The following is a 23,219-nucleotide window of genomic DNA, read 5'->3' as shown; positions in this document are numbered from 1 at the left end:
TGCTCCAGAAATAGCAATATGCTCTAGAGCGTAGGAAGGAGAGGACCAAGGCGATGATCACAAAGGTCGGTAAAGCCAAGGAATATAGGTCTTACATTTTTAGAAAGAGCATTCTAACCAGTCTATTGGAAAAGACACAGTGTGAAGGGCAGCAACATTGGAAACAAGGAAATGAACTGAGCAGATTTTAGCAATGCTGACGAGAGGTGATGAACACGGCTCCGCCGCTAAGGCTGTGTTACTAGCAGAGGGGAAAGATGGTGTGGGAGTTAAAGGTGTGGGAAACAAACAGCAGGAAGAGTTCAAACAACGCAGGGGACATGTAAAAGTGGAGGTGACTATGAGATATGCAGGTAAGGATGTCAACTAAGATATCTGGGTGCGAGTCTTCAGCTTTTAGAAGAAAGCCTGGGCTGAAGACACAGATGTGAGACACACTAGCTTATCCCTCACAGAGGGAACTTGTGATGTGATTTCCCAGAGAAGGGGCAAATCTATGAGGAACACCAGCATTTCAGCAGAAAGGGGGGCCACAGCCCTAAAATCTCAAATATTCATGTTAACGTGCTATGTGAAAGGAAGATAAGTCCTTAAGATGAATTGAAAAGCTACCCCTTTCTGACTCCCTTCCCCCTAACACAGATACACACAAGTTTTTAAACTACAACAGCTCTCTTTCTTCAAAAAGAAGGCATGCGAATGATGAAGAAACAGTAAAAAGTCAGAAAGGGAGAAAGGAAGAAAAGGGAAAGAAGGATGGAAAAAATAAAGGAAGGAAAGAAGGAAGAAAGAATTATCTTTCAATACTCTCTTTCTGCCTTGGCTGCAATAGTGAACTTTGCACACTGTGGCCTAAACAGAGAAAAGCTTGGAGGGCTCAGAAGGTGGAAGAAAACTTTTAAGAAGGTATTAGTGGCCCGGCTGCCCTTAAACTGGAAACTCCACTTGGAAATCCAGTGGAAGAAGTTAGATTTCCAAACAAAGATTTCTACTGAAATAGAAAGAAGCAATCTAATTACAGAGGGCGAAAAAGAATAGTGGTGAGAGATTTTCTAAAAATGTGTTGAATGGTAATTTTAATAATAAATTGTAATAAAGGTCTTGGCTGATCTTTAAGATTTATATGTGTCCTTTTAAGAAATGGACAGAATATTATTACTGGCATTTCACACAAGTCTTTCCTACGGCCTGAGGCTGCTTGGATGGAGACACCACTGCCCCCTGGTGGGAAATAACAGCATTTTTGAGTTGAGGCTGCTGCCTTTTTTTTTTTTTGCCATACACGGGCCTCTCACTGTTGTGGCCTCCTCCGTTGTGGAGCACAGGCTCCGGACGCGCAGGCTCAGTGGCCATGGCTCACGGGCCCAGCCGCTCCGCGGCATGTGGGATCTTCCCGGACCGGGGCACGAACCCGTGTCCCCTGCATCGGCAGGCGGACTCTCAACCACTGCGCCACCAGGGAAGCCCGAGGCTGCTTCTCGAACACCCTCCCGGCTAAATCTATGAAGTCACATCATCTATCATATGTGCCATGTGTACAAAAAGAAAACAACTCTTTCCATTTGTTTTTATATGAGAAGAAAGCCCAAGTAAATTCTTAATACAGTTTCTGAGCAAATACAAATTCTTTCTCAAGGGCAAAAACTGTTTGAAACTAAACACCCGAAAAGAGTTTCATGTCTCATAAGGTTATTAAGCATAGAAGCACCAGGCATGAAAATGGGAGCTGTTTGCCTGTAGATATTAAGAATTTTTAGCTCTGTTAGCAAACGATCTACAAGTGATCCAAAACAACGTGGACTATCTCAGAGAGGGCTTTTCACTTAGTAGCTCAGAACTTTCCCTTAAACCAATAGTTCATGGCTTAACTCTAATGTTTCAAGAGAGAATATGGTCAACCATATACTATTGCTGACACACTGCCTGAAACGCACAAAGTGTACGTTCAACCTAATAGTGGTAAAGGCAGAGGACAGAGAAAGCCGCAGAAATGAGCTAAGAGTTTCACTAGCTGCAAAATGTAAACAAAACGAAAAAGGCAACTAAACAAGCCCTTTGGATAACGATCTAGGAAAAGTGCCGGGGGGAGCCCAGATTGACTCTGGAAAAGGAGGATGCAGAGGAGAGAAGATCCCTCACCCCAGCTTCAAGCTTAGAAGCAGACACTAAAAACTGAAACACGTCACGAGCCCTGTCGAACGCTGTTCTTCAACATCTGCCATCTCAGAAAGACAGGTGAAGCTTTGGAAGGGAGCGATGACACCTGTGTCATCGGTTCATTCTAGGCACTTCTGTACTTGTCACATTGACTCAATAAATACATGGCGAAGCATGCCCTTCCTTCACAGGCACTAGAAGAAGCCAGCCATTCAGTACAAATAGGTAACCATGCATCACAGGCCACAAATAGAGGAGCACCTTGGAGGGACCCTCGCTGTGACAGAAGAATGGCCCAAGGCTGAACCCTAAAACGTCCTTACCTTGAGTCAGGTCAGCCATAGGTGCATGATATATGAAAGATACTCTAAAAGATACCCCAAATCCCCATCTTTCTCCATCCCTTTCTCCAACCCCCCAAAAGACATTTCAATCGAAATTAGATTAAGGGACTCTATAAAATGCACTCAAAATATCTAGTCATTTATCACCTTGTCCAAATCAGTTTATCAAAACACCCAAGAAAGGAAAGGGTCCAAGAGGGATACATTTTGTTTAGGCATTGAGTCGTGGGTCAAGTTTCATCTAGACAATAGGACGCCACCCAGGATGGCAAAATTGAGTTGAAGCATCAGAGTACACAGGACCCCAAAATGGGAGCATTGGGAAAGGGCAGAAGGGGATACAATGTGGAGAGAGGGGAGCCAAAGCCAGCTCTGCCGACCTCCCGCACCTGGAGAAACCAACACTCTCCAAGCGACCGGGGAAAAGAGGAGGCCAACAGCGCGCCTTCTTAAACAAAACAGAACACGTTCAACAGGACACGTTTTACGACCCTGAATCACTCAGTGATTTTCTGCTGGTCCCAGTAAGTATATACTCAAGTGGTCAGTGAAAAAGCGCCATCACTCTAACACATCATACAGCAATAACTTCTGAAAGAAGCGTGTGGTCACCGTATAGTAAACATGAAGAAGAAATATGTGCAAGAGACCAAGGAGCTGCTGAGTTTCCTGGACTCGTCTCCTTTCCCAGCACAGGGAGGCCCCTGATCATGCACATGCTCAGTGCCCTCCTCTCCACGGTCTCCATGTTCACAAAGGTGGGCAAGGGCAGACTCACTCATTGAGTAAAGGCATGGACGTCCTTCTCTTGCTCTTCTGTACCATGTTGGCCTGATTCCTCAACGAGATCCGAATCATAGCCGGGGCCAACCTACAGGGCTCTCCATCCACTTGCATGGGGATGGATTTGTAAGTTAGCAGCATGACCTCCCGACACTGGTGCAGCCTTTCTCCGTGGCCCCCGACTTGCAGGGCAGCCTATAAAGACAAGAGGCAAAAGGAAGCGAGAGGTTAGCGCTTAAGAGTTACTCAGGAAACCTAGAAACCCCAAGCCCACTGCCTATAATCAAAAGGCCTTTGAAAAATACTTACTGAAAGCTGTTAGCCATGAGTAAAGTGGGAAACCTTGGAAAATCACTAATACACATAAACTGAAATATCTAAATTTTGATGGCTTTATCACAAATCCTCATCGATAGCCATTTTTTGCTTTTACGTATTTTCAGCCTTAAATTAATCATTAGTTTAATACAAAAGCTCTTTGTGTTGTCTACTCCCATTGAATAACCAATGTACATAGAATAAAAATATAAGAAAGATAAAATACATGGTTTAAGACAGCTTCCATACTACACTTACTATATAAATATATTTATATATAATTATAATGTATAGTTATATATTATATATTAAATATATTATATTTAAATATGCAACCCATCCTTAGAAAATTTTTCAAACTTCAGGTAAGCTTTTCCTTTTTACCTAAAACCTCCTCAAACTACTTCAAATCTGTGTAAGATCAATGAAATGCAAAATAATAATCCTCAATTGAAAACATCCTTTAGAGTAAAGCAGCTTTGAGGATCAAAATCAAACACAGTAAGAGCTCAGTTCACTACAGTAGCCACAAAATGAAAAGTCAACCCAACATTAAAATTCTGCAACAAAGTAGCATAATTTCTCTGCCTTAGTAAAAAAAAAAAAAAAAATTTAATATATATTTTAGTATCACTTATCCTTTTAGGGATGAACTAAAATCAAACAATATGTTCGGTTATGCATACAGATAGTGCCCAAACTGTCTTATACAGTTTGATGGACATTTTTATACACATATGTAAATCTCCATCCAGATCAGGCTTTAGGCAGTTTATAGCAACCAGGTTTCCATGTGTCCCTGCCCAATCTATTTACATTCCTCTCACCAACCAATCAGTAACCACTATTCTGACTTCCATACCATAGATTCAATTTGTTTGAACTTGAACTTCATATAAGATGAATCATACAATATGTACTCTTTTGTGTCTGACATCTTTTGCTCATCATTATTTTTGAGTAATAGAAAAGTGTATTTACCTACTCTTCTGCTGGTAAATATCTGGCTGTTTCCAGTTTGGGGCTATTAATGATATAAACTTTCTTGTGTCTGTCTCTTGGTGGATACGTCCCCTCTCGTGGTACGTAAGATGAGTACAATTGCTATGCCGTAAGTTTTTTTTTTTAACTTTAGTAGATACTGCTAACAGTTGCTCAGTAAGGCTTTATTATAATACATTTTGAGTATCAATTTTTAATGAAGTAAACAAACTTTTAAAAGAAGTTAATACTAACTCTAGCTCAAAATCTAAAAGATTGACTTAAAAAGAAAAACCTACGGGAAAAAACTTTGTTAACTGAGATTTGTGAAGTCATTTTCCACTAATTTGGTTCCCAGATAGTTGTGTTTATCTGATACTTTGAACTACTTTTGCACTTGCATTAATCTGAACAACAGAAACCTGATTATGTATGAATGCAAAGAGAAAAGGAACACAAAGGGACAGAAAGGAGGAAAGAAAGTAGAATAAAAACTGAAAAGTAAAGAACATACTTCATTATTGAACACCTTTGATGTTAAAAAGCACTCAGTTGTGAATTTTACATACAATTTTATTCAATTAGTAGAACAAGGAGGCAGAGGAGAATGAGGCGAGAATTTACTAAAATCCTTTCCGGCCTATTACCCGATCCTCTGTTACTCAGCTTAAGGTCTTTCTGGCTGCACTTAAATGACTCCTTTAAGTTATTCTATGGACTTGAGCCACTACCTCATCTCCCGAACTTTTCCAAAATATTTCCCTTGCCTTCAACAAGCACTTCTCAGGGCAATGTTTATCTGACCACACTGTATCCCTTCATCCATGGAGGAAATACCATTTTCTTCTCTTTTCCCCCAGTCTTGACTAGGCCTAATGACAGATAAAAATGCAGAACCTGCAAAGTATGAACTTATTCCTCTGGGTTTGACAGGACTGAAAATTGCTTAAATACTTTCGAACCCTTCGGTATCAGAAGGCTTCCACAGTACTATAGAGACCATTTAAGCCATATTCTCAGCCTCGGTGATAGATTAACAGCAAACACAATTAACAGAGGTAAATAGCTGTCAGTGGCAGTTCCACTGGCATTTCAGAATCAGTCCAGGATCACTGAACAGGCACAAGAGGAATTACAGTAATTAGCTTTTCAGAATAAAGACAGTTCTATTATTGTTAGCACAAAAACACTTACTTTTGCAACAAGTTAAAGGTAATATTTTAAAATTCTTACTAGAAATAGTTATTTTTCATCGTTCAGATTAATCTAGACTTAACATCCTATAAGGCACAGGCCCTAATAACCATAATCACCCCCAGGATTTGCTAGAATGAGTCATTTACTGGTAAGAATACATTGGTGTATTAATGACAGATATTCAATTGTCTGTTCAACCTAGCATTATTATACTCTTGTGAAAACTTCGAATATTGCCTTTCTGGTGGTATATGACTCGGGAGGAAAGCAAAGACAGCCCCTGGACTAAGTGTATCCATTGCCATTTATTGTCCTCAAGTCATTACAACAACTTTCTTTCAGTCCACAGTTAAGGTGTGAGGTTTTCTTTTTTTTTTTTTTTTTTTTTAAGATTTCTTTGATGTGGACCATTTTTTAAAAAAGTTTTTATTGAATTTTTTACAATATTGCTTCTGTTTTATGTTTCGGTTTTTTGGCTGCAAGGCATGTGGGATCTTAGCTCCCTGACCAGGGATCGAACCCACAACCCCGGCAATGGAAGGCGAAGTTTTAACCACTGGACCACCAGAGAAGTCCCTGGTGTGAGGTTTTCTGACTTTCTGCACTATGCTCCTCCCCGGAATACTATTCTCCATCTAAGTCTCATCCTCCTTCTTACTACTCAAGTCCTTATTCCACTTGCTGTCAGATGACAGGACAGACAACCCTGGGTTGGGAAATCAGAACAGAAATAAGGGCAAGTCTTCCAACCCCTCCTTTCTCCCGACTGCTGCAGGCCCCTGACTCCCAGTCCCAGTCCCGTAACAAAAGGCCCAAGGCAGCAATCAGTGACATGGACGGTAAATAACGGAGATAATCAACAATACGAAAATCTGGGTTTTTTTTTTTTTTTTTTCAAGACGAACAAGGTGGTCTTGTAAAACCAAATAACAAAAAATGGAAAACTATTTTGTTTTATTAAAAAATAAAACAAGAGAGGATAAGATATAATGGAGTTTAAAAGTCATACAAGAATGTTATAAAGATCTATATGTTAATAAACTCGAAAACCGAGATAAATTTCTGGAAAAAATATAATTTGCAAAATTTGGTGTAATAAATATGGAAATTGGATAGATTAGACTGTTTTAAAAATTGAAAGTTTTCAGAAACATTACTCATTCCACCCCCAACCCCAAAATGTGCCAAGTAGACTTAGATGTTTTACAAGTAATTCTACCCAAGTTTTATAGAAAGACAGTGTCTAATAAAACTTGTTTTAGAAAATGATGCTATGGCTTCTGAAATAACAAAACCAGATAAGGGCAGCAGCAGAAAACAAACTTTTAACCTAAATTATATTTATAATCACACATACCAAAATCATTTAAAAAAATAGCTAATTGCTTTTACTGGTCTGTTACATAAAAACTAAATTGTGATCCATTATGGGTTTTTGCAAGAATTAAGAATACTTCAACATCAGAAAATAACAAAGAATGAAATAATTCCATTTGCAACAACATGGACGGACCTACAGATTATCATATTAAGTGAAATGTCAGAGAAAGGCAAATATCATATGATAGCACTTACTTGTGGCACCTTAAAAAAATGGTACAAAACGAATTTATTTATAAAACAGAAATAGACTCACAGACACAGAAAACAAACTTACGGTTACCAAAGGGATAGCGGAGGTGGGGGGCCGGGGAGGGGTGATAAATTAGGAGTTTGAAATTAACATATACCCACTACTATATATAAAACAGGTAAACAACAAGGACCTACTGTATAGCACAGGGAACTATACTCATTATCTTGTAATAACCTAAAATGGAAAAGAATCTGAAAAAGAACATATTTGTATACATATATATGTATAACTGAAACACTCTGCTGTACACTTGAAACTAACACAACATTGTAAATTAACTATACCTCAATAAAAATAAAATAAAAAAGAAAACACATTATTATAATTTCACCATACTGCAGTTTAAGTGAGATAAACCACATTATCATCCCAAAAGGTGCAGAAAAAATAATAAAGTTCAGTGCCTTTTAGGGTCAATTGTTAGAAAACTAGGAATCGAACACAACTTATTTACCTGATAAAGGTCATCTATCAAAATCCGTAGGGAAAACATTATTTGGAATAAAGAAAATTCAAAGCATTCCTTTCAAGGGACAAGATGATCCACTAGTAACAAAAGTTTTCAACATAGTATTGGAGGTCTTGACCAACATAATAAGTCAAGGAAATAAAATTGGAGGAAAAAGCCATGGAAGAAAGAAAGCAAACCTTGTAATATTTCCACTAATATCATCCCATACATCAAAAGTCCAAGAAAATTCACAGGCCAAAAATTAAACCTTGTAAGAAAGGTACACTATCAACATAAAAAAATCAAGTGCTCCCCATCTCTAGCAATAACTAAGTAAAAATATAATAAAAAATAGGATGTCATCTATAATATCAACAAAAATAAAGCAATAAGACTTTTATGCAGAAAATTTTTAAACTACTGGAGACATAAACCTTAAAGAAAAGGAGAACCACGCCATAGCCATGGATGGGACAATTTAATACTCTAATGATATGAATTTCCTCCAAATTAATACATAAATTCAATGTAATTCCAAGTGAATATGAGAAATACTATTTTGAAGAATCTTGTCAAACTGATTCTATAATTAATTTCAAAGAATAAAGGTTCACAAATGGCTGAGAATATTTTGAAAACATAACAATAGATTATCCTTATTGAATATCGAGTCATGTAATATTCAAAGATACAGTAATTCAAATAAAGGTGTTTGCATAAGAAAAGACATAGGGGGCTTCCCTGGTGGCGCAGTGGTTGGGAGTCCGCCTGCCGATGCAGGGGACGCGGGTTCGTGCCCCGGTCCGGGAGGATCCCACGTGCCGCGGAGCGGCTGGGCCCGTGAGCCATGGCCGCTGAGCCTGCGCGTCCGGAGCCTGTGCTCCGCAACGAGAGAGGCCGCAACTGTGAGAGGCCCGGGTACCGCAAAAAAATAAATAAATAAAATAAAATGGAGAAAAATAAAATCAGTATTCTACCTCCCATCATACACAAATATTAAGCCCAGATGTATTAAAGGACTAGGAGCAAGAAACATAAATATTAATATAAAAATTAGCCAGTAGAAAGAGAGGAGAGTGCAAGTATATATTTCTCCTTAGCTCTCTTTTATCAAGCAGTGTCTCTGGCAGTGGCTGTTTCTCCTCTGTTTGCATTTCCCACTGGCAAGCACTCTTCCCAGGCCACCCTGTCTCTACGGTCCCAGCACAGACAGGCAGCCCCAGCAATGACCTCAACTCTTGTGGTCTGATTCCCTTCTCTGGAGTCCCAGCTCCTGCCCAATGACCCTCACTGCACAGCCCATCAATGGCTACTTGTCCAAGGTCCCACCACTGCTGAATGGCCCTGGCTCCTGAATGCTGATAACACTGTCTTTTCCCTTTGTCCCTCCAGTCCTGGAGGTGGCAGAGAATTTCTGCAGTTGCTAATCCATGGATTGCTATCTATGGGTTACCTCTTTTCAGTTCTTCTAACATCCTGTAAGTAGTCCCCTGTACTAAATTCCCTCAATTGAACTATCTCACATGGGATATTTTCCCTCTCTGACACCCTACCCTAGTCCCCCAAATGAGAAATTTTACTTAAGTAATTCGCAGTGGCGTCATCATTCAATGCATATTTTTCTATACAAGTTTTTACAAGCGGTTTTATTGCCACGAAGCAATGCCATTAAGTTTTATTGCTTTTTTCCATTTTATCAAATATTAACATTTCTGGACAGGGGTGTATTTTAAAATCCTACTGTAATACATGCTGTAAGCAGTCTAAATTCCACCAGCAATAGTATTACTATTTACTTAATTATTGTTCATATGAATAACATTTATGGCAAAAATAATTCCATAGATTCAGTTTCTTTATATGTTAAGTGATGAGGTTTTGGTAGGCTGCTATGGTCTGTTTTAGCACTAGCATTTTAGGATTCTAGGTTGTACCTATAATTTCATGTTCTCAAATTCTACCACATGTCATCTAACTTCGACAATATTAGCTGTATGCTAATGCACAGCCAGTATCTACAATGAAGCAGAGGACAGTAAAAAGGAAAGGCTTTACTTGAAAAACTTTCCTTCTGCTCATTAAAATTAATCCAGCAATTATTAAATACTTACTATGAATAAGAACATTTTTTTGAAAAAGTGAAGATTCTTATAATGAGGAAACCTAAGTACTCCTTCTCACTGGGGTTTATTGTATACTTATGTCTTTTTCCATTTTTGTTCAATAGAGGTAGATTCACTATTAAGGTGAGTCCATGGGAGGCAAAAAAGCCACAAAAGGGGTCTGTTCAGCTTTTCTGCCAACAGTGAGATCTAGCCTGGAATTCAGTGGTGCACTTTGGAAAAAAATCATCTTCATGCTTTCAAGCTATTTCCATAAACAATCAATCCTCTGAAATCTGTAATATCGTGACAGAGTTAATATAGTGTAGTCATATAATCAACAACATATCCTGGGATCAAATAAATTTGCATAAACCTAGGAAGAAACACATCTTATTGATGATTGTTTTTTTTTTACACTAGGCTAGTAGCATCCATCCCTTATACTAGACTTGTTTTTGGATTTTGTGAAGCAAGAAGGGAACTGAACAGAATATAATGCTGAAACAGTATCAACTAGGTCACAATAAAAGAAAAGCCAGACTCCATACAATATATCATCTACCCAGCATTTAATCAATTGTATTAGACACGAAAAGAAGCAAGAAAATGTGATCCGTGAGGAAGAAAAATTTTTTGAAATGATCACTGAATGGAGTTAAGAGCAAACTGGACACTGCAAAAAGGGGTCAGTGAACATGAAAACAGAGCAATACAAATTACATAATCTGTAAAACAGAGACTAAAACATTTTATTTTTTTCCGCAAGACCCATAAGGCAATAGCAAGCAATTTAAGTACACATAATTGAATGCCAGAAGGAGCAGAAAAGGATGGAGCAGAAAATACACGGATGAAAATATTCCAAATTTGTAGGGGAAAAAAAAAAGGTCAACCTTCAGTTCCAAAAAGATCAATGAACCTAAAACAGGATAAATACAAAGAAAACCATGTGGAAGTTAGAATGATGCCCACTACAACAACCAGGAAAAATATGCCCACATTCTAATGCCCAGAAACTATGAAAACCGTACAAGGCAAAAGAGCCCTTTCTGGTATGATTACATTAGGGATGTTGACATAGGAGATTATTTTGGATTATCTGTGGGAGGGGGCCCTGATGTCATCACAAAGGTCCTTATAAGGGAAGAAGGGAGGCAGGAGAGTCAGAGAACAAGAGGTGAGTATAGAAGCAGAGGTCAGAGTGAGGCGGGGCCATGAGCCAGGAAAAGTAGGCCACCTCAACAAGCTGAAAAAGACAAGGAAGTGGGTTCTTCCCCAGAGTCTCTGGAAGAAACACAGCCCAACCATCCATCTTAGACTTCTGATCTCCCAAACTGTATGATATTACATTTGTGCGGTCTTAAACCACTGCTCATGGTAATTTGCTTACAGCAGCAATAGAAAAGTAAAACAAACACATAGAGGCTTAAAACTAAAAGAAAAAAGCCTCAAAAACAGAGGAAAAAAAGACATCAACAGGGGAATAATGATACAAATGGTACCTGACTGTTCATCCTTAAAACATGGAGGCCTGAAGAAAATGAAACAACATATTTAAAGTGCTGGAAGAAGCCAACAAACAAACCAGTCAATCCAGTATTCTATATTCATAAAAATATAGTTTAAAAAAATGAGGATAAAATAAAGACATTTCAGAAAAATTAAATTTGAAATTATTTACTGCCAAGAGAACTGTACTATAAGAAATGCTAAAGGAAATCTTTCAAACTCGGGCAAAATGATACCAGATGAAATCTTTGATCAGCAGAAAGAAATGAAGAAAGCTGGAAATGGTGAATATGTGGGTATACATAAAAGACTATGAACTGTTCTTTCACCTCTTAATTTCTTCAAAAAACAACTGACTGCTTAAAGCAAAAATATCAATACTGAAATGCGGGGTTCATATGTTATGTCAAAGTGTAATACATGAAAAGAATAGCACAAAGTAGGGGAGAAAAAATGAAATTATAAGAGAAAAAGGTCTGTAACAAATTACTTGTATCAAGAATAAAGGAGGGGATTTTACAGACATTAAAAAAATAATAAGAGAACACTGTGAGCAACTTTAGGCCAACAGACTTAACAATTTCAATGAAGTGGACAAATTCCTTGAAAAATTCAACTTAGTAAAACTGACTGAAGAAGAAATAGAAAATGTGAATAATTCTATATCTATTCTTGCCCCAAATAAATCTCAAGCCCAGACAGTTCTTTAGGAAATTCTATGAAATAATTAAGGAAAAAAATAATACCAATCTTATAAAAATTCTTTCAGAAAGCAGACAATCCCTATCTCAATTTATGGGGCCAGCATAACCTTGATATCAAAACCCATAAAGGATATTTCAAGAAAATAAATTTATAGACCAATATCTTTCATAATCAGTCACAAAAATGCTTAACAAAATATTAGTAAATTGAATCCAGCATATAAAAAATGATAGTACATCAAGTGAGGCTTAACTTAGAAATGCAAACTGAGTAATTTTTTAAAAAAATCAATGGAATTTATGATATAAAGAAAATAAAGGAGAAAATCAGGTCACTTCCATATATTAAAAAAAAAGCATTTGATTAAATACATCACTCATTTGTGACTTAAAAAAACTCTCAGAAAACTGACAGAGAATCATAATTAATTACATAAAGGGCTTTTATAAAAACAACAACAACCAAACAGCATACCTCATGAGGAAATATGGAATGCTTCCTCCTATAATCGGGAAGAAGGCAAGCATGTTCATTCTTACCACATTTATTCAACATATTGCCAGCTCATTCAATAAGGCAAGAAAAATAAAAGGTGTGTAAGGAAATAAAACTGTCCTAGTCACAGACCACACAATTATGTATACAAAAAAACCTAAGGGGGCTTCCCTGGTGGCGCAGTGGTTGAGGGTCCGCCTGCCGATGCAGGGGACACGGGATCATGCCCCGGTCCGGGAAGATCCCACATGCCATGGAGCGGCTGGGCCTGTGAGCCATGGCCGCTGAGCCTGAGCGTCCGGAGCCTGTGCTCCACAGTGGGAGAGGCCACAGCGGTGAGAGGCCCACGTACTGCAAAAAAAAAAAACCCCAGAAAAACAAAAAAACAAAAAAACCTAAGGTATATATCAAAAACTACTAGAACTAATGAGTGAATTTAGCAAACCTGCAAGACAAAGTCAATAAATAAATATCTACACATGTGTGTACACATAGACATCAGTTATTTCTATATATTAGCAATAATAATTACATGTGAAATTTAAAATCATACTATTTAAAATACTTAGGAATGAATTTAACAAAAGGTATGCAAGGACCTGAAAACTGCACTGAAACTATAAAAGACTGCTAAGAGAAATTAAAGAACACCTAAATAGGCTTCCCTGGTGGCGCAGTGGTTGAGAGTCCACCTGCCAATGCGGGGGACATGGGTTCGTGCCCTGGTCCGGGAGGATCCCACGTGCCGCGGAGCGGCTGGGCCTGTGAGCCATGGCCGCTGAGCCTGTGCTCTGCAACGGGAGAGGCCACAACAGTGAGAGGCCCACGTAACGCAAAAAAAAAAAAAAAAAAAAAAAGAACACCTAAATAAGTGGAGAAATATATCATGCTTATAGATTGGAACATTCAATAATGTTAATATGCCAATTCTCCCTAAATTTACCTATAGATTCAATGCAATCCCAATTAAAATCCAAACAGTTTTATGTAGACACAAACTAATTCTAAAATCTATACACAAATTCAAAAGATGTAGAATAACCCTAACACCCTTAGAAAAGCAAAGTGAGATGATTCATATTACCAGGTTGAAGACTTACAATAATCTATAGCAATCAAAACTGTGTGGAAGTGGATTAAGGATAAACAAATCAATGAAACAATAGAGTTCAGAAAAAGACCCACATACAATCAAGACGCAAAGGCACCAAGACAATTCTATAGAAAAGGAAAGTCTACTCAAAAAATAGTGCTGGAAAAAAACTGGATAAATGCATTTTAAAAAATCATGAATAAGATTCTTTTATTTCACCTCTCATGATGTTATTAAGAAACTTGCAAAGTTTTGGATAATCGTATTTTTAAAAATGAACCTTGAAGCTACTTTGCAGAATACACAAGAATCTGAGCTGAATCACATACTTATACATAAAAGCTAACACTATAAATCTTCAAGAAGACAAAGGAGAATATCTTCCCAACCTTTCCTGGAGTAAGCAATGATTTAAGAAGGACACAAAAAGCTCTAGCATGAAATATGCCTACCTCCTAAAACTGGAATTCATAAGAATATTTAAACTTCTGCCGATCAAAAGAAACATAAAAAAAAAAAAGATAAAAATAAACTGAGAACATATTTGCACTAAATATATCTGTCAAAAGACTTGTATTCAGAATATATAAACAGTACCTGCAATTCAACAATAAAAGATAAACAGCCCATCAAAATATGCAAAAAATACAGACATTTTTTAAAAAACCAAAGACATAAAAGGTAACAATAAAGGTAAACAACATGTCTTACTCTCTTTTTTGTTGGACATAATTGACTGTATAAAACATAATTTCTTTCTTTCTAGGGATGTAATTTTATCCTCTCATTCTGTTTCATCAAGTGTAATATTATATTAGCTTTTTGTTTCTATCCATGAACACATTTTCAGAACCTGTAGGGTATTAAATTCCTAACACTTCCCATCAGGTATTCTTAGACATTGCTGTTGGGCAAGTAAACAGTAAAAAATTTCTAGAAAGCAGTTTTATAATTTTTATTAAGAGGCTTTAAAATGTTTATGCCATTGAATCAGTCATTTCTCTCCTGGGGATCTGACATAAGAAAATAATTTGAAATGTTAACTGTGGTTTATAAACATTATGTTAATTACAGGAGTGTTTTATACCACCAAACATCGAGAAACCTAAAAGTTCCGTAAAGGAAGCTTTTCATAAAGGAATAATTATTATATAAATTGAGACATAGTTACACAATGAAAGAGTAGGATTTACTTATGATTCCCTATATATTTAAAAACATGGAAATAAAGCAATTGAAAGGGAACACATCAAAATATAAATATAGTTACAGATCATGTGATTCTGAGTGATAGTTTTAGTTCTTATACTTACATATGTTATCAAAATAAACATTTAATATTACTTTTTTCTAAAAAAAAAAAAGATTATCTGGTATGTGTACAACTTCAACCCTGGGAGTTTCTCTATGTAACTTTTCTCACTGAATAACCTTTAGCTTTTCTAATTCATAAATATCAAACAGCCTACATATTTTAATTTCAATTAACAAAAAGAAAGTGGGCTATGCTTTCCTTAAAGTTCAGGAGACTGAAATCTTTGGATTACATACCACATAGCAAATTAGGCTCCCAATTCCTCCATCTGAATAATGCTTTCAACTGTCTTGAAAAGTTTTAGATTACTTAGAAACAGACTCAACATGAAAGGCCCTTTACAACTGTAATGGCAGAAAATTGTGGCAGAAGTCAATACAGCTTATAGGGTCTGATTATGGTCTGTGTAGAATCCAAAAAGCTAATCAGGTTACCAAGCACCCAATGAAGAATCATCTTAATTAATAGGAATGCATTTCAACCAGTAAAATGAATTGAATACTTCTGCTTTGAAATGTGCAATTACAAGATAAAGTCTAAAAGAAACAATATTTTCTCCCATTCTAGTAATTCTATTTCAACTCTCTCTTAAAGCACCACTCTGAATATTTTAAATACACAAAAATACATACACTTTTACCCAAATAACTACACTCTTCTGTTTATATAATCATCTTACACAGATGTGTGAGTTTTCAAATAATTTACCTTCTTAGAAACATAATAATTTCAAGGCATGTGAAATTTAAGGACTGAAAATAAAGTGCTTTCATTATTGAGTAAAAAAAAAATACAATAGTGTCTGCTATATGAATAGGAAGGTAAGATGTGTATGAATATGAAGCAATGTTATTTAAAGAACATGGATGTTCAAAATTGTGCGGTATTATCTACATTTAATAATCGTACTATTCCATTTTCTCTACACCAACTCCCATCTATTATTTTCCTCCTTTTCCTACTAATGATGGGATGGGAGAGAAAAGGATTTGATAGACCCCCCTAAATATTCTCTCCTGACCTAGAGGGATCTCCTGAGCTCTAAACATATATTTCAAACTGCACATTTCTATATCTTCTTAGATGTCTCACAGGGGTTTCAATTTTAACTTATATAAAACAGAGTTCATTTTCTGACACTATTACCTTTCTTTTATATTTTCTATCACATATAATATATTCACCCTTTGCCTATGCTGGCCACCCGGCATTCACTGATACTCCTTTCTCACCCTTCACAATAAGTCCGTATCAATAACTCTTGAATTCACCAACCCCTTCTATCTTCATCACCACTGTCTTTCTTCAGGCTTTCGGATCTCCTCATCTCTTCAACTGGACTTTGGTACCAATGTCCTGATTTGTCCATCTGTCTCCAGAAGTTAAGATTCTGGTCACCTTTCACACTGACATCCAGATAACTCTTCTGAGCAACAGATCTGATCCTGTCTCATGCCATCTGCTGCAACCTCCCCATAACAGTTAAAACAACAAATTATAAAAACCCAACCCTTTCCGCCCTTTATTCACCATTTGTATCATCACTCTGAGCCACCACTAGTAGTTCTCCTGGTTTCCATGCCCTCTTAGGCTCATCCCTCTAGGGTAGCAGCCACTTGGCCATCTCACCCATAGAGACTCCTGCCTCCTCTGTGAAATTCTTGCTGATCTCCCCAGTTTGTAAATACGGTTCTCCTTTCCATCGTCACACATGCCTTTCTCCTAGAATCTGTGTCAGACTGTTATTGCTCATTTCTTTCTTCATCTCTCCCCACAACATGAACTGTGGGCATCCTGAGGACACAGCTTTTCTACTGGTTCATTTTGTAACCATTTTACCTAGCAGAGTGTCATTTATGGATTCAATAAGTATTTGTGGATTCAACAACTATTCAATAAATATGCATGACCGACATTGAATGAATGAGAGCAGTGAGACATTTTAAATAAGTATTACCTTGAATTTACAAAACTCCTGTTAATTAGAGACCATCAGTATTGCCCATATTTTCCATATGCTGCATGGCATTTAATGATCCAGCCTCAAAAGTTACGCAGCATGAATTCCACTGTACTCTATTTGCCAAGTATCTGTAAGCCCACCTAGATTCAAGGGGAGGGTATACAGACGCAAACTCTTCATGGGAGTAGTTCCCAAAACTGGATGCCACTTCCAAACCACAGTCACCGTCAAAAGATGCTAGTGAACTTATTATTTTGAAAATGTATATATAAAAGAACCATTTATCCTGCTTCTCTGAAACAAACTGTATAACTAAGTAACAAAACAGTAGGAATAGAAAAAAATTTTCTCTTTAGAGACATATTCCAGTTAATAAATGAAGGATAGAAGTAGAATATCACAATTTTGCAACCACTGATGATTCCTGGATGCAGACATTGATCGTCAAAGACTGTTAACCAGAGACAGAGAGAGAGAGAGAGAGAGAGAGAGAGAGAGAGAGAGAGAGAAAGAATGAGACATTACATATCCTCTCTTGGAAGAATAAAACACTACTTACAAAAGAGATCTGGGAAAAAATGTGTCTGATGAACCTATATCCAAATATCAACTTAGCGGAAACAGGGAAGAGAGAAGAACACATCATTGAGACTTTGGGGATGTTATCAGCACAGTACAGGACAAATAGCCTGGTTTCTTTAATAAATAAATGAAGGGAAAAAAGAGACAGAGAGAGAGAGAGAGAGAGAGAGAGATGGGTGGGAACCTACAGAGACTTAAGTGTCATACCAGCCAATCACAGTGAATGCATTTTATTTGAATCCTGATGAAAACAAACAGAGCATAAGAAAACAAATGACATCGGCAAGACAACTAAAAATTTGAATACTGAGTATTTAGTGATATTCAGAAGCTATTATTTTAATTTTTGAGATAACATTTTGTGATTGTATCCATAAAAGAAAATCTTACCTTTTACAAAACACATTCAGAAAATTTCATGGGTAAAATGATATAATATCTGGGATTTACTTCAAAATAGTATGAGAGGAGATCATAGCTGGTGACAGAAATAAAATTGTCCGTGAACTGATAATTACAGAGGCTAAGGGATGGTGCATTAGGGTCCAATATACTGCCTGTTTTTACACTGAACTTTTCCCATAACAAGTATTTATTCTTAAAACACACTTTAGGTGGAAGCACGTGCTCGGCTTCCCGAGGGACCCCTTTCCCCTTTGCGAGTAGAGCCTGGGTACAGAATGCCACCAACCTTGCCTGATTTCATCAAACAAGTCTTCTGACAGGTCTCCCATCCTCTAGCTTTCTCCTGGCTTCAGTCCATCTTCTCCAGGATGACCCAGCCGTGTGGCTGACAGGGTCTTGGTGCTCCAGCCAGGTGTCAGGCCTGAGCCTCTGAGGTGGGAGAGCCGAGTTCAGGACACTGGTCCACCAGAGACCTCCCAGCCCCTTGTAATATCAGTTGGCAAGAGCTCTCCCAGAGATCTCGGTCTCAACGCTAAGACCCAGCTCCACTCAATGACCAGCAAGCTCCAGTGCTAGACACCCCATGCCAAACAACTAGCAGGACAGGAACACAACCACACCCATTAGCAGACAGATTGCCTAAAATCACAATAAGTTCACAGACAATGAAAAACACACCACCGGATGCAGTCCTGCCCACCAGAAAGACAAGATCCAGCCTCATCCATCAGAACACAGGCACCAGTCCCCTCCACCAGGAAGCCTACACAACCCATTGAACCAACCTTACCCACTGGGGGCAGACACCAGAAACAACGGCAACTACAAACCTGCAGTCTGCGAAAAGGAGACCCCAAACACAGTAAGTTAAGCAAAATGAGAAGACAGAGAAATACACAGCAGACGAAGGAGCAAGGTAAAAACCCACCAGACCAAAAAAATGAAGAGAAAATAGTCAGTCTACCTGAAAAAGAATTCCAAGTAATGACAGTAAAGATGACCCAAAATCTTGGAAATAGAATGGAGAAAATACAAGAAACATTTAACAAGGACCTAGAAGAACTGTGGAGCAAACAAACAATGATGATCAACACAATAAATGAAATTAAAAATTCCCTAGAAGGAATCAATAGCAGAATAACTGAGACAGAAGAAAGCATAAGTGACGTGGAAGATAAAATAGTGGAAATAACTAACACAGAGCAGAATAAAGAATAAAGAATACAAAGAATTGAGGACAGTCTCAGAAACCTGTGGGATAACATTAAATGCACAAACATTCAAATTATAGGGGTCCCAGAAGAAGAAAAAAATAAAGGGATTGCGAAAATATTTTAAGAGATTATAGTTGAAAACTTCCCTAATATGGGAAAGGAAATAGTCGATCAAGTCCAGGAAGCACAGAGAGTCCCATACAGGATAATTCAAAGGAGAAACATGCCAAGACATATATTAATCAAACTATCAAAAATTAAATACAAAGAAAAAATATTAAAAGCAGCAAGGGAAAACCAACAAATAACACAAGGGAATCCCCATAAGGTTAACAGCTGCTCTTCCAGGAGAAACTCTGCAAGCCAGAAGGGTGTGGCAGGACATATTGAAAGTGATGAAAGGGTTAAAGCTACAATCGAGATTACTGTACCCAGCAATGATCTCATTCGGATTTGATGGAGAAATGAAAATCTTTACAGACAAGCACAAGCTAAGAGAATTCAGCACCACCAAACCAGCTTTTCAACAAATGCTAAAGGAACTTCTCTAGGCAGGAAACACAAGAGAAGGAAAAGACCTAAAAAAACAAACAAACCCCAAACAATTAAGAAAATGGTAATAGGAACATATGTATTGATACTGACCTTAAATGTAAATGGATTAAATGCTCCAACCAAAAGACACAGACTGGCTGAATGGATACAAAAACAAGACCTGTATATATGCTGCCTACAAGAGACCCGCTTCAGACCTAGGAATATGTACAGACTGAAAGTGAGGGGATGGAAAAAGATATTCCATGCAAATGGAATTCAAAAGAAAGCTGAAGTAACAATTCTTATATCAGACAAAATAGACTTTAAAATAAAGACTATTACAAGAGACAAGAAGGACACTACATAATGATCAAGGGATCGATCCAAGAAGAAGATATAACAATTGTAAATATTTATGCACCCAACACAGGAGCACCTTAATACATAAGGCAAATGCTAACAGCCATAAAGAGGGAAATGGACAGTAGTACAATAATAGTAGGGGACTTTAACACCCCACTTTCACCAATGGACAAATCATCCAAAAAGAAAATAAATAAGGAAACACAAGCTATAAATGACACATTAAACAAGATGGATGTAATTGATATTTAGAGGACATTCCATCCAAAATCAACAGAATACACTTTCTTCTCAAGTGCTCATGGAACCTTCTCCAGGACAGATCATATTATGGGTCACAAATCAAGCCTTGGTAAATTTAAGAAAATTGAAATCATATCAAGTATCTTTTATGGCCACAACACTGTAAGATTAGATATCAATTACAGGAAAAAATCTGTAAAAAATACAAACACATGGAGGCTAAACAATGCACTACTAAATAACCAAGAGATAACTGAAGAAATCAAAGAGGAAACCAAAAAATACCTAGAAACAAATGGCAGTGAAAACACGATGACCCAAAACCTACAGGATGCAGCAAAAGCAGTTTTAAGAGGGAAGTTTATAGCAATAGAATCCTACCTCAAGAAAAAAGAAAAATCTCAAATAAACAACCCAACCTTAAACCTAAAGCAATTAGAGAAAGAACAAAAAAACCCAAAGTTAGCAGAAGGAAAGAAAACATAAAGATCAGATAAGAAATAAATGAAAAAGAAATGAAGGAAATGATAGCAAAGATCAATAAAACTAAAAGCTGGTTCTTTGAGAAGATAAACAAAAGTGATAAACCATTAGCCAGACTCATCAAGAAAAAAAGGGAAAAGACTCAATAGCATTAGAAATGAAAAAGGAGAAGTAACAACTGACTGCTGAAATACAAAGAATCATGAGAGATTACTACACACAACTATATGCCAATAAAATGGACAACCTAGAAGAAATGGACGAATTCTAAGAAAAGCACAACCTTCCGAGACTGAACCAGGAAGAAATAGAAAATATAAACAGACCAATCACAAGCACTGAAATTGAAACTGGGATTAAAATTCTTCCAACAAATAAAAGCCCAGGACCAGATGGCTTCACAGGCGAATTCTATCAAACATTTAGAGAAGAACTAACACCTATCTTTCTCAAACTCTTCCAAAATACAGCAGAGGGAGGAACACTCCCGAACTCTTTCTACAAGGCCACCGTCACCCTGATACCAAAACCAGACAAAGATGTCACAAAGAACGAAAACTACAGGCCAATATCATGGATGAACACAGATGCAAAAATCCTCAACAAAATATTAGCAAACAGAATCCAACAGCACATTAAAAGGATCATACACCATGATCAAGTGGGGTTTATTCCAGGAATGCAAGGATTCTTCAATGTACACAAATCAATCAATGTGATACACCATATTAACAAATTGAAGAATAAAAACCATATGATAATCTCAATAGATGCAGAAAAGGCTTTTGACAAAATTCAACACCCATTTATGATAAAAATCCTCCAGAAAGTAGGCATAGAGGGAACTTACCTCAACATTAAAAATGCCACATATGGGCTTCCCTGGTGGCGCAGTGGTTGGGAGTCTGCCTGCCGATGCGGGGTACACGGGTTCGTGCCCCGGTCCGGGAGGATCCCACGTGCCGCGGAGCGGCTGGGCCCGTGAGCCGTGGCTGCTGAGCTTGCGCGCCCGGAGCCTGTGCTCCGCAACGGGAGAGGCCACAACAGTGAGAGGCCCACGTACCACAAAAAAAAAAAAAAATGCCACATATGACAAACCCACAGCTAACATCACTCTCAATGGTGAAAAACTGAAACCATTTCCACTAAGATCAGGAACAAGACAAGGTTGCCCACTCTCACCACTACTATTCAATATAGTTCTGGAAGTTTTAGCCACAGCAATCAGAGAAGAAATAAAAGGAATCCAATTCAGAAAAGAAGTAAAGCTGTCACTGTTTGCAGATGACATGATACTATACATAGAGAATCCTAAAGATGCTACCAGAAAACGACTAGAGCTAATCAATGAATCTGGTAAAGTAGCAGATACAAAAGTAATGCATAGAAATCTCTTGCATTTCTATACACTAATGATGAAAAACCGGAAAGAGAAATTAAGGAAACACTCCCATTTACAACTGCAACAAAAAGAATAAAATACCTAGGAATAAACCTACCTAAGGAGACAAAAGACCTGTATGCAGAAAACTGTAAGACAGTGACGAAAGAAATTAAAGATGATACAAATAGATGGAGAGATATACCATGTTCTTGGATTGGAAGAATAAACATTGTGAAAATGACTATACTACCCAAAGCAATTTACAGATTCAGTGCAATCTCTATCAAACTACCAATGGCATTTTTCACAGAACTACAACAAAAAATTTCACAATTTGTATGGAAACAAAAAAGACCCCAAATAGCCAAAGCAATCTTGAGAAAGAAAAATGAGCTGGAGGAATCAGGCTCCTGGACTTCAGACTATACTACAAAGCTACAGTAATCAAGGCAGTATGGTACTGGCACAAAAACAGAAATACAGATCAATGGAACAGGATAGAAAGCCCACAGATAAACCCACGCACATATGGTCACCTTATCTTTGATAAAGGAGGCAATAATATACAATGGTGAAAGGACAGCCTCTTCAATAACTGGTGCTGGGAAAACTGGACAGCTACATGTAAAAGAAAGAAATTAGAACACTCCCTAACACCACACACAAGAATAAACTCAAAATGGATTAAAGGCCTAAATGTAAGGCCAGACACTATCAAACTCTTAGAGGAAAACATAGGCAGAACACTATGACATAAATCACAGCAAGATCCTTTTTGACCCACCTGCCAGAGAAAGGTAAATAAAAACAAAAATAAACAAATGGGACCTAATGAAACTTCAAAGCTTTTGCACCACAAAGGAAACCATAAACAAGATGAAAAGACAACCCTCAGAATGGGAGAAAATATTTGCCGACAGAGCAACTGACAAAGGATTAACCTCCAAAATATACAA

The 23,219-nt window shown here is 37.5% G+C and overlaps 1 protein-coding gene across 1 annotated transcript in view; it reads right to left on the bottom strand.

The window, feature by feature from the left end:
- Window positions 1-23,219, bottom strand: part of DGKI (diacylglycerol kinase iota) — a 450,391-nt gene that overhangs the window by 149,032 nt on the left and 278,140 nt on the right. Inside the window, 1 exon segment of the mRNA XM_032642953.1 lies at window positions 3,280-3,479. Within this exon segment, the coding sequence (XP_032498844.1) occupies window positions 3,280-3,479 (200 nt within the window).

This window comes from Phocoena sinus, chromosome 9 (assembly GCF_008692025.1).
Source record: "Phocoena sinus isolate mPhoSin1 chromosome 9, mPhoSin1.pri, whole genome shotgun sequence".
Classification (NCBI taxonomy): domain Eukaryota; kingdom Metazoa; phylum Chordata; class Mammalia; order Artiodactyla; family Phocoenidae; genus Phocoena; species Phocoena sinus.
The sequence above is the reverse complement of the archived record's forward strand: the minus strand, read 5'-3'. Positions and strand labels throughout refer to the sequence as shown.